Genomic DNA, 13,101 nt, shown 5'->3' with positions numbered 1-13,101 from the left:
TTACCAATATTCATCAAATTTAGAAAATTGAAGATATCATCATGAAATGAACAAATCTAAGAGAGGTCCTCCCCAAGGTACATATACAGCAACTATCAAAGCATTCAGGCTTGTAGTTTTTATGAAGAAATCGAAAAAGTAAAACATTGACATGGACGACGACGGACAATCACTCATATGATAAGCTCCGCTCGACAAAGTCGACAGCCGGGCTAAAAATTTGACAACAGACTACATACTACAGATGACGGACAATCAGTAATATGAAGAGCTCCACATCGTCGACTTTGACGAAAGCGGAGCTAAAAAAGGGGATTCAGTAATGGCATTATTATTGGGAAACCAAGTAATGCAAAAAATGTAAAGACTTGTGTTAACATAAATTTTGTAATTATGGAACTGCTTTATATGTTACATGTATTTCTGTCAGTAGATAGATTGGCTCATATTACTGAATGCAATACACGTTCCAAATCCAAAACAATGAATTTCAGTTGCCAAGTTAAGAAAAGACTGGAATATATCAATCCAAAAAACTTTATATCTATCACTTAGAAAATGGTAAATGCAATATTTCCTATTGAAATACAAAACAATTACATAGATAAAAATATAATAAAACCTTCAAAAAATATATACATGTTACATGATAAGCAAGACATACAGTATCAGGAGCATGTGCAAAACAAAGAGTCATTCAATAAGGTCCTATAAAGTTCAATGTATGTACTAAGTTTGAGTGATATTCATGCATGTCCGAGATCTGGTTTGAGAATAAGAGAAATGATTGATTTTGATAATGAATTTTTGACAGTAAAATGGCTGCCATTTAGGTATCTTGAATGGGACCATGAAACAAATAAATGTGCATATTATGTATCCCAATGTGTATGATGTATTTGTGAAGTCTGAACATTATCGGAAAAAGCAAGTCAAAGCATAATGGTTGCTAGTTGCCATTTTGAATCCAATCTGTAAAACAAAGTGTATCAAGGTCCTATAATGTTCAATACATATACCAAGTTTTAATGAAAACAATTCTTACATGACTGAGATTGTGTTCCAGAATGACAGAAAAGTTTGATTTTGACGAATTTGATTAAAATTCATACCTGTCCAAAATGTGATGGAGTCACTTGGTTGACTTGAGGCTATCACATTCTCAGCTGTTACATATATTTCATATTCAGTGGATGAATTCAATCCATCGATGTGATAAGGTGGCATCTCAACTTTATTTGATCTGATGAAATCATTGACATATATCTGTCTGTATGACACATAGAACCATTGTGATGATCCACCGTTATATCCTATATCCCATGTAATATTGACAGAGTCCCATGATATATCAGTGGTTCTTACATTGGTGGGTGAATCTGGTTCTCCTGTAAACAAATATAGATAAACTTATATACAATACAACACAAGCTCCATGTAGTGCTGATCTGACATTTGTTATATGCCAGTTGACAAAAATGTATAGATTATTGCACTAGGATGTCATTTATTTACATTATTATAAAGATACGAATATCAAACAAATTTCGCTCAGTGATCAGCTCATGATCGAATTTGACAGTATGTATTACCCATACATTGTTTTTATTAACTGGAACATGTACCGGTTCATTTAATAAACAGCAGCAGTGAACAGTGCAATTATTTTATCTTTGGGATCAACTGTTTATTGCTGACTAGTTATGAATGTTATAATGGAAGTAATGGCCAATTTTGGAGCCATGGTCTTGTAAACGTTTGAGGTGTGGAGCAACAAGGACTGTATTACCTGTCCGAGCCTTCAGGAAGCACCCTTTAAATGTGAAAATTGCTCACTGGTGTGCTTTTTCACGTTCGTCGACCGAGAGGCGTCTGCAGTGGAGGCAACCCGCTCCACCTGCAGCTTGTCCACCCGACTTGCATGGGATGTTGCCATTCCTGTGCGTTGCTAACACGATCAAGCAGACCTCTGCCTGCATTAGCAGGATGCAAGGATGGCCTCAGGTCAACTGGGGAGGGGGGGGGGGTTGAAGTCTTGACTACACCGCTGCCGGGCCGCACTTGCCGACACAGCACCCAAGGCACTGGTACCCAAAAAGCAGGACTTCCCATCCATACTAGCACTCATCTCACTCACACTCGCAGGGCCACCCAAACCAATCACGCGACTAGCCCAAGCTCAGGCAACACGACCAGTCTCGGCAACATGAACGCGGTTTTGGGAATTGTCCCAAGTCTTGGCATTCTAGTTAGAGCACATGCCCTCATGGCAAAACCCTGAACGCATTCTAAACAAGCAGCCTGTTGGAGGAGACAGCTCCGCTGTTAGCAATGCACATTTCAATTAAAGAACAGAAGATATCATTAGAAAATTAACAATATGTAGACTTCTGTTTTCAACAAGAATTCAAAAATATCACTTTTCACCAAAAATTACAAAAATATTCACCAAAATTAGATAATTGAAGATATCATCACGAAATAAACATATCTGAGAGAGGTCCACATGTAGTACCTATATATGTAATATCAAAGCAATTGGACTTGCGTTTTTAAAAAGAAGTTGAAAATATCACTTTTTACCAAAAATGACAAATATATTCACCAAAATTAGAGAATTGAAGATATCATTACAAAATGAACAAATCTGAGAGAGGTCCACAAGTAGTACTTATATATGTAATATCAAAGCAATTGGACTTGTGGTTTTTAACGAGAAGTCGAAAATATCACTTTTTACCAAAAATGACAAATATATTCACTAAAATTAGAGAATTGAAGATATTTTTTTTTTTTTTTTTATATCTATTTTTTTATTACTTTAAATAAATACAGTTACAAAAAAAAAGAAAGAAAAAAAATTAGAAAAAAAAAGAAAAGTGGATGGCTTAAAAGAAGTGGAAGTGGGGGAACATTATTGATAAGCTGACAAATCTGGCTAATAAGTGAATTACTCATAATTAAAATTATTCCATTTTTCATTAAATTTAGACATTGAACCATTATTGATAGCTATTTGTCGCTCTACAATGCGAGTGTTTAACATTATACTCTCCACGACTTCCACCTTTGGGACAGAACCTCTTTTCGATTCAGAATAGAGGTGCTGTTTACAGATTAAAATAAAAAGGTTGAGAAGATTACAATAAAAACTGCCATGTATTCCAAAACAAATATCCCTGTCAGACAATAAAATATCAACGTTTGTCCATTTTTTCCAGAGTTGCTGACATTTCCCCCAAAATCTTCTAGTAATAGTACATGTAATAAAAAGATGCTCAAGAGTTTCAATATCAGCGTTACAAAAAGTGCACAATGTACTATCAACTAATTTCCATAAGCACAAAGTGTTATTTGTGTAAATTGCCCTATGTAAAAATTTATAATGAAATGCCTGCAGCCTGGAATCAAATGTACAGAGAAATGGTAGTTTAAAAATGGGTTTCCAATCTTCGTCCGGAATTCGAATTTCAAGCCGTTTTTCCCATTTATTTTGACAGCCCAAAGGAGGTACATTTTTCCTAACCAAATCCGAATACATTTTTTTGTGAGGTTTAGGTTTGTCTCTAACATTAAGGACAAAATAATTGTGAATTGAATTTAATTTCTTAGGATTCTCCTGCAACTCCTTTTTCCATGACTTGGGAATAGCTTTTAACACAGATTGAAATTCAAAAAAATTAACATTGCAGTCGTATTTACACTTGAAATTTTCATAACTTAAAAAATGACCATCATCTCCTAATAAATCATTTACATACCAAATATTCTTTTCCTGCCACAACCTCCTGTTGACATAATCATCTTTTATAGCAATATTTGAATTATGCCACAAAACCTGACTTTGATAATTAAATTTTTGATGATTTATACAAGAATGCCAAATGTCCATTATTTCCGACCAAAAGTTATTTTTAATTGAAGTAATATACTTTTTAATAAAATTTGCATCTGCTTCCCAAATCTTATAATGTCCAATTTTCCTAAAAATATTAAAATAAAGTATTTTCCACGGGTGAGCACTTTTTTCTTGGGACTTTTTAATCCAAGTTAATTTTAACGCCTTGAAAAATTGAAGATATTACCATGAAATGAACAAATCTAAGAAAGGTCTAGCCAAGGTACATATACACCAAGTATCAAAGCATTCAGACTTATATTTTTCAAGAAGAAGTCGAAAAAGTAAAACATTGACACGGACGACGGAGATGACGATGGACAATCACTCATATGATAAGCTCTGCTTGACAAAGTCGACAGCGGAGCTAACAAAGGTGACATTTACTATGGGGGTTTCAACCCGGGAGATCTGACTTTTGGGGTGACAACACAGGAGGTGCTTTCCCTTCTTCTTGTTGGCCATTTTAGCTACACTAAGAAATGAACATGAGAAAAATGTTATCCTACCAGACTGCTGACTGACAAACTGCTGACTGAACAGCACTGTTTTGCTACAATACACACTCAGTGCGGAGAAAACAGAGAGTGAACATGAGGCAAGTTGGTGCTGACTCTTGATCTTGGTCACGTATGTGTTACGTGGAAGAAAATCTTAAGGTCATGGGGCTTCCCCTGACCTAGATTTCTCTCTCCATCATTGGCTGAATCGCAGATTAATGCCTGAGGTTCAAAATAATCATTTTGACTGAATCGTCAAGATGTACGAGTGGCTGTGCTGGAACAGGGAACTATGGTAATAATATTATACTTACTTCTACCAGCCAGTGTAATATTATAGTTATCACTACCAATAATATTACTAGCATGACATGTATATACACCATGGTCTAATTCAGGTATCACGTTTAGTATATACAATGTGCTTTGTATTGTTCTATTAACTGTATATGGTTCATGTATTATCACAACTCTGGTCATATAACTCATAAGCTCCACTTTACTACCGTTAGTCCATGTATACCACTTTATATCTGGTATTGGATATCCCATAGATGTACACATAATGGTAGCATTCTGACCTTGATCTGCTGAACTTTCATCTAAAGTATCATTGAAAATTGCAGCAGAGTCTGTGGAATATGAATAAATATGAAAACTAAACATATGCACATTTTTGCATGACATGACTCCCAATAATTAATGTAAATTTTATTGTTACCGGTATCTTATTATGCTGCAATATGCATATATACCGTAGCTGTATTACATTTCATCACAATGGGCAAAACAAGATATTTGGTAGGTAATAGTCAACAATTAATAACCAAATAAACAAAAGTTGAGTCAAACAGGAAAACAAAATTTTTAATTTATCAAATACTTGCATTGCATTTTTGGTGCACATGAACTTCTATTGAGGTATTTGTTCTATCCTTGTCACTACTGTCAATTTAGAAATGAGAAGTCAAAATAAAAATTGGTCATCTAAAAAAAACCCACATGCACATAACTTATTTCATACTATTCACTTATACTTACATTGCACAATAACATTAACAAATACAGTTTGTGGATTATTCTGGACATCATGGTTGCTTTCACATTTTAATTTTTTTCCAAAATCTCCCCTATTTGGTATCATTGATAATTCACTGACTGTGTCTTTTCTACCATCACTATCCCATAATATTCTACTGTTGACATTGCTGGTAATTATATCATCATCTATGTACCACAGTATACTGGCAGCAGGATGGGCTTTAGTAGTTCTACAGGTGATGGCAAATGGTTTTCCAGATGTCATGGTAACATCACTGTTGTTAGGGTGACCATCAAAATATAAACTGTCTGGAGATACTGTAAAGTATAATAAGAACATGTTATTCCATGGTATATGAAGTCCTCACATTCAACACATGTATTTATTAGTATAGTTATATTTGCTATACATAGATGTCTATGCAAGTAGATACAGCTATTTCATGAATGGCAATCCACAATAACATTATATCTAAACCAATCTGTGTGTAACCCGATCACTTTTCTATTCTTGGTAGCAAAACATCTCGGCATTTTCATCGCAACCACAAGTGATAAAAACAAAGGTCAACAAATTTACTTATGGCTAGTTGTTGAAACTCTCCTTCCTGAACCTGATTAACACTACATGTGTAATATACATGTATATATAAAATGTCCCATAGTTGAGTTTGTGCTGTTTTCTCTACTTAAGCTGTTTTCACAGGCTCCTTATTCAGTGTTTTACAGTAGCTCACACAGAGCAAATAGAAATACATGGTACAGTGGTGAGCATTATAGAACATTCTGTGATGTACCTCCACCCACAAAAATAGACTTCCTGATGTACAATAAAGAAAACTAAAAACCTAATATATAAACTGTTGCTTAGGTTTTTGGAATAGTCAGATTTTACTGTCAGTACTTATTTTTCCCAAACTATTTACTCAGTCAGAGAAAACATTTGTATTGGAATATACATGGTAGTACTAATAGAATGTATAAATTCTAAACTAATTATCGACATTATACACATTACACATCAACTTTTTTGTGAACACAACAAAACATACTGCAAACATCATTTAAATTGCCTATTCTATTGTTTAAAGGGGAACCGATACTATAAATAAGGGTCAAGATGGCCACCATATTAGTATGCTAATCCGAACCAAGCAGCTAACATTGTGGCAGGAGCTCCGTGAAATATGCCATTTACGATATTTGGAGATCAAGCTGTGGTTCCAAATATCCACGGGGGCATGAATATGTACGCTAGCGATTACACTCGTCTGGTTGGGCTTTTGATGTATAAATGTTGTTATTTTCGGTCAAAAAGTGCCACGACCAGTGAAAATCACGAGTTTAAAATGGTGGCTAATGTATGCAAAATTCCTGTCAATCACAGTTTGAGTAAACGAAAATGTAAATCCCCTAGATATGTATTCAATCTACAAAACTTGTTGGTTTACAAACAGCATTATCGTTACGTAGTTTGTGTATGTCTAACCACCTCCATGGTCTAACCATCGGTAACACTGGGACATGACGATGTAAGACAGTAAACAATGTCAATAACATTGGGTTACAGGCTTTCGGATATCCATTGCAATAAATTAAATGTAGAAGTAGAAATCATACGCGTGGTTTAAATTTCGCGGTGAGTCCAAAAGCGCGAAAATAATACCACGCAAAAATTTCCTGTTGGAATGTAAAACACAATACCCAAGTCAAAACAACACTCACTCCTGACCCACAATCTTACGAATTTTACCGTAGTCATTGACACCTATTCAAGAGTACAACGTTTATGGTGGTTAGCGTGAATGGGTAAAGCTTCGATTCGACAATAAAGCTGTTATCATTGTAAAAATAGTCTTCAAATGGTCAGTTTATCATCGAAAACAGCTAATGTTTTGATTTAAAAAAAAAAAAAAAACGTGTTGTCTTCCCACCAAAACCAGAGGTAAAAGATCGAGCTGGAACATCAGCAAATCTCCTCCGTTTTGGTAATTTGAACACGTTGGCATCATCGAGTATTTTGACTGGCTGATTAGCGATTTGACCTATAAGGTGTCGAGCATTTGCATGCGACCGGAATCGATGAAACTAAATTGAAATTTATTTATTTTAGTGGGATAATTATGAGAAGGAGTGTTGATGTAGGTATCAGGACAGCGTGCGAAACGATTTTTATTTAAATCGAAAATATATAGACAAGAGTGGAATTTACATAGTTTGTGAATGTCCAGAATTTGAAGAGAACGGAACAGTGTTGCAGAATGCGAGTTCCATTTTGAAAAAGTGATAAGCCGCACAAGTCTTTTCTGGAGTCGTAGAATCGGTTCAAGAAGGGTAGGATAAGCGTTTCCCCATATTTCAACACAGTACGTTAAATGTGGAAGAATCAGGGTATTATATAATAGAATAAGAATATACTTTGGGACATAATGTCGAATTTGTGAGATTATACCAACAACACGTCACAGGCAGGTCCAATTCATATCTTTTACAATAGATCGTTTTCGTTCATGCGTCGCATATATGTCCAGAAAATGTAATCAAGTGTATGTGTGTATTTATATTCTATTTTTGGATTCTTATTTATAATAAATACAACGCTGCAGATTAGTCGTTAACATTGAGTCTACGGTAAAATTGTTTTGACAGAACGCTCTTCTCCCTCTCATCGCTCATTTGATTTTGACTGTAAAGTCAACCGATGTTCACTCACCAGATCACAAGAACTCAAATCTCACACGAGATACAAGCCGGTACCACCCGTGCACATTTTGATTTTCCACACGAGTGGCCTGTGATGTCGCGGCGACTTTTCTTTACTAATGATTTTGATATTTTATCACGGGAATTTCCGTGTAATAACCTGTACTTATAATATACAGTAAACTTTTTCATTGTCGCCTCTACCAATTAGTCAATATTATATGGAAATTTAGGGGCAATAGTAAATACACGTTCTGTTTACCGATTTGTGACGGAAATATGAAAATAGTATGTATACAGAATTTGCACAGGAAGTTTTGTTCTCAGGTTTACTGTATACAAGATCAGTACCGCCAATAGACCGACGCAACGGAAACAGGCAAATAAACTTGAGTCGGCGTATTTTCTTCGCGACCGTTTAGCAACACTCTGGCCATGTGTATCCGGTGGACTGCCGCCTTTTCTTGTTGGCCATCATCAACTTGAATTAGTTCCGCGTCATATTTTTCCGACGATGTATAAATTACCGAGCGCGTGATGTTTCAAATCATGGCACATGAAGACTGCTCTGTATTTGTTTGATATTCAATTGCTATGTTATATTTAAACAAGCAAATTGTAATCCATTCTTAGGATGTTTATATCAGTTGTTGTTTTGTGGGATTAGCGGTACAGGGGGAAAGATAAGCATTTACTCAGTGGACAGAGGCGGAGTTAATTACCCATGAGCACTTGGTGCAATCCAAGGGATTGAGCGCGGTTCCCCTTTAAATATGATTCATAAAAATTGGTTTTCAAAAACATAAAAATGCAATATAATTATATATTACTGATACAGCATATAACTGGTCCAACATTTGCATTTGGCAAAATTCATGTAGTTAATGAAAGGATTGGTACATACTGAGAAACCAGACATCAACTCAATGTGCAGACCAGCAAAACATTTATGATGGTGTAATGGAAGATAATGAGCACAGTATTTATCATATTATATCTAATTTTTCAAGTATATTCTAATAAGCATACTCCTCAGCAAAACTAGTACATCCCTATAACATGCCATCAACAATATGTTATGCACTAAAATAGTACCTGTTTATTAATATTTATCCAATTCAATTATTCAATCTCCAATACTTTGCAGCACAATAAAACATGGTGGTAGCTTTAATGGAAGATGTGATTATATTACAGGGGAAACAGATTACAAGGCGGCAGCATATATTTGGTTATATTTAGTACACTAAACAGATTACAAAATTGAATGAAATTAAAAATAAAATATTCATTTGTTACATCATAGGAAAATCCTCAATTCACTTTGCAGTAATAACATCACCTGAAAGCTTAGATATGGGTGAATAATGTCTTACATATGCCGTACCAATGTTTATCTAAGAGTAATAACTAATAAGTATCGTTATTGTGCTTCTTTGACTATTACAATTGTTTAAAAGACTGTTTTTTAACACTTTCAATTATGTGAATGACTTGTAATTTGCAAAGGACAGTCGTAACACTGTAGACAAGATCATATGCAGATTTTCTTTATCTGGCTTTGATTTCAAGCTATGATAAATGACTAAATGAATGCATGCTTTAACAAATATGTCACTATGTACACTAGTCTAATAACACATATACATACATCTAATACTGTATAATCTTATGAGAGTACTTTAGTATTACTGAGTTAAATGTAATCATAATATATTTGCTTACCCCACACATCAAGTAAAAGTTCTTTAATAACAGGTTGTCTTTTAGCAATAGTTGCATCATTTGTAGCTTTACATGTCAACGTTGTATTCTGATGATCGAGATAAGTTGGTGTGAATGTCGTGGTACTTGTTGTATCTTTCAGATCACTATCTTGTATATTATCTGATATTGTCTCAATGTCATCTGGATTATCATTATCAACAGTCCACTGTATGTCAGATGCAGGACGTGCTCCCATAGCAACACAAGTTAATGAAGTCATGTGACCAGAATTAACTATGACAACACCAGATGACTCTTCTGAAATGGCAACACTGTTAGGAGATACTGAAATAGAAATAACAAAAATAACGAATATTTAATTGATAGTTTTACTATGATATAACCACAATGGTGTAAATTCTATAGCAGATGTTGTACTAAATAATCTGCTGTCTCCACTATATTATATCATTGTTTACTTGTACATCTAGTTTAATATTTGAGGTAACTGGTTGTATATTTACTGAATTACTTCCTTCACATGTAATTGTTTTACTATGATATGACCACAATGGTGTTAATTTTATAGTAGATGTTGTATCAAATAATCTATTACCTACACTATACTATATCATTGTTTACTTACCTTGTACATCTAGTTTAATATTTGTGATAACTGGTTGTATATTTGCTGAATTACTTTCTTCACATGTAATAGTTTTACTATGATATGACCACAATGGTGTAAATTCTATAGTAGATGTTGTATCAAATAATCTATTATCTACACTATATTATATCATTGTTTACTTACCTTGTACATCTAGTTTAATATTTGTGATAACTGGTTGTATATTTGCTGAATTACTTCCTCCACATGTAATAGTTTTACCATGATATGACTACAATGGTGTAAATTCTATAGTAGATGTTGTATCAAATAATCTATTATCTACACTATATTATATCATTGTTTACTTACCTTGTACATCTAGTTTAATATTTGTGATAACTGGTTGTATATTTGCTGAATTACTTCCTTCACATGTAATAGTTTTACCATGATATGACTACAATGGTGTAAATTCTATAGTAGATGTTGTATCAAATAATCTATTATCTACACTATATTATATCATTGTTTACTTACCTTGTACATCTAGTTTAATATTTGTGATAACTGGTTGTATATTTGTTGAATTACTTCCTTCACATGTAATAGTTTTACCATGATATGACTACAATGGTGTAAATTCTATAGTAGATGTTGTATCAAATAATCTATTATCTACACTATATTATATTATTGTTTACTTACCTTGTACATCTAGTTTAATATTTGTGATAACTGGTTGTATATTTGCTGAATTGTTTCCTTCACATGCAATAGTTTTACTATGATATGACTACAATGGTGTAAATTCTATAGTAGATGTTGTATCAAATAATCTATTATCTACACTATATTATATTATTGTTTACTTACATTGTACATCTAGTTTAATATTTGTGATAACTGGTTGTATATTTGCTGAATTACTTCCTTCACATGACCACAATGGTGTAAATTCTATAGTAGATGTTGTATCAAATAATCTATTACCTACACTATATTATATCATTGTTTACTTACCTTGTACATCTAGTTCAATGTTTGTGATAACTGATTGTATATTTGCTGAATTACTTCCTTCACATGTAATAGTTTTACTATGATATGACCACAATGGTGTAAATTCTATAGTAGATGTTGTATCAAATAATCTATCATCTACTCTATATTATATCAATGTTTACTTACCTTGTACATCTAGTTTAATATTTGTGATAACTGATTGTATATTTGCTGAATTCCTTCCTTCACATGTAATAGTTTTACTATGATATGACCACAATGGTGTAAATTCTATAGTAGATGTTGTATCAAATAATCTATTGTCTCCACTGTTTGGACTGTCAGACTTTGATGACTGTACAACTGGTATATTCTGAGTGTCCCAGTTTATACTAGAAGCTGCAGGTTTTGATCCAATGGTTTTACACGTCAGTATATGTGATAGACCATCTGTAACTATGACGTCATCGCCTGATGTATATCCACCAGTATTAGCATCATCTGATATTATAATTGTATTGACAGCAACTGTAGAAAAATAATATAATTGAAAGATATGATGTAAATAAATTTTCGTGAATGAGAGTAATGCAAATTGCAAGAATATTTTCATTAAATTTGTTAGAAAACAATTCATGATTTTTTGTGTTCATAATTTATTTTAAATAAGCAGGTTACCATCACCAAGTGAACTTTATTAAGCATCCAGCCTGTTATTGTATTACATTATAAGAGATGTTTTTACACTACTTATGGTTGCCGCACTGCACCACGCATGTGCAACATTTGTGTTGATAAAAATTTATTTTCCAACAATCCGATGTGTTCTCCTAATGAAAATCACACAAGTTTGCACTTGCACTATATACCCCGGTAACTACTGGTGGTGACGCTTTCAAAACATTACAATCACCCAAAAAATTAGCTAGTAGCAACTTGGTAATGTCTCAGTTTGTACTTGTTGGTCTGCACAACAGTTAAAGTCACCATCTTTGTTCATATGAGTCCCATATCTCATGCATGTGTGGCTAACAATATATGTTGCTGGAATACAACGGATGACGAAAACAAAATTCTTGGAATTTGGTGTCAAGAAATTTCATTGTGATGGGTTCTCTAAAACAAGCTGTGTTGATGAGTTAAACCCCCTGCCTATATCAATTTCTATATGTTAAACCAATATGTGTTATTGTATTACTGCTGCTACAAGAAAACTGAGATATTAACTATTTGTTATGGTAATTAGTGTTCCCACAATGCTCTTGCCATACTACAACCATGGTGCATTATTTTGTTGTTGCCATGGTAAGTTATAGTTGTTATCATCTTGTTGAAATTTCATGGAGGTAAACCCATGGACCCTACATACCAAGTATCAAAGTAATTGAGCTGGTACTTTACAAGAAAAAGTCAAAATTAAAGCTGCAAGCAGCGTCACAGGGGCCCAAGTATACATGCCATAAATAATGAGGTCAAATGATACACAATTGCTTAGTTTGAATGATTAGTACCATGAAGTCGAAATGCAGTTGGTTCCATATATTTATTTGAGATATAAAGGTTATTAATATATGGTCATCTGTTATTTTAATCAAATCTCTTGTTCAACGTTGTCATAATAACACAGGATTCATCAT

General features: G+C 33.7%; 1 protein-coding gene across 1 annotated transcript in view; it reads right to left on the bottom strand.

Annotated features, from left to right (window-relative positions):
• LOC102805659 (uncharacterized) overlaps positions 1 to 12,744 on the bottom strand; it is a 53,224-nt gene extending 40,480 nt beyond the window's left edge. The window contains exons 1-6 of the mRNA XM_085498928.1: positions 12,720 to 12,744; positions 11,795 to 11,992; positions 9,868 to 10,194; positions 5,440 to 5,757; positions 4,713 to 5,030; positions 1,113 to 1,388 (exon numbers count right to left, since the gene is read on the bottom strand). Of these exons, the coding sequence (XP_085355054.1) occupies positions 1,113 to 1,388; positions 4,713 to 5,030; positions 5,440 to 5,757; positions 9,868 to 10,194; positions 11,795 to 11,992; positions 12,720 to 12,744 (1,462 nt within the window). The remainder of the gene's footprint in view (positions 1 to 1,112; positions 1,389 to 4,712; positions 5,031 to 5,439; positions 5,758 to 9,867; positions 10,195 to 11,794; positions 11,993 to 12,719) is intronic.
• Positions 12,745 to 13,101: the final 357 nt, after the last annotated feature.

This window comes from Saccoglossus kowalevskii, chromosome 5 (assembly GCF_978046115.1).
Source record: "Saccoglossus kowalevskii chromosome 5, keSacKowa6.1, whole genome shotgun sequence".
In the NCBI taxonomy this organism is placed as follows: domain Eukaryota; kingdom Metazoa; phylum Hemichordata; class Enteropneusta; family Harrimaniidae; genus Saccoglossus; species Saccoglossus kowalevskii.
This window is presented reverse-complemented; position numbering and strand designations above follow the sequence as displayed.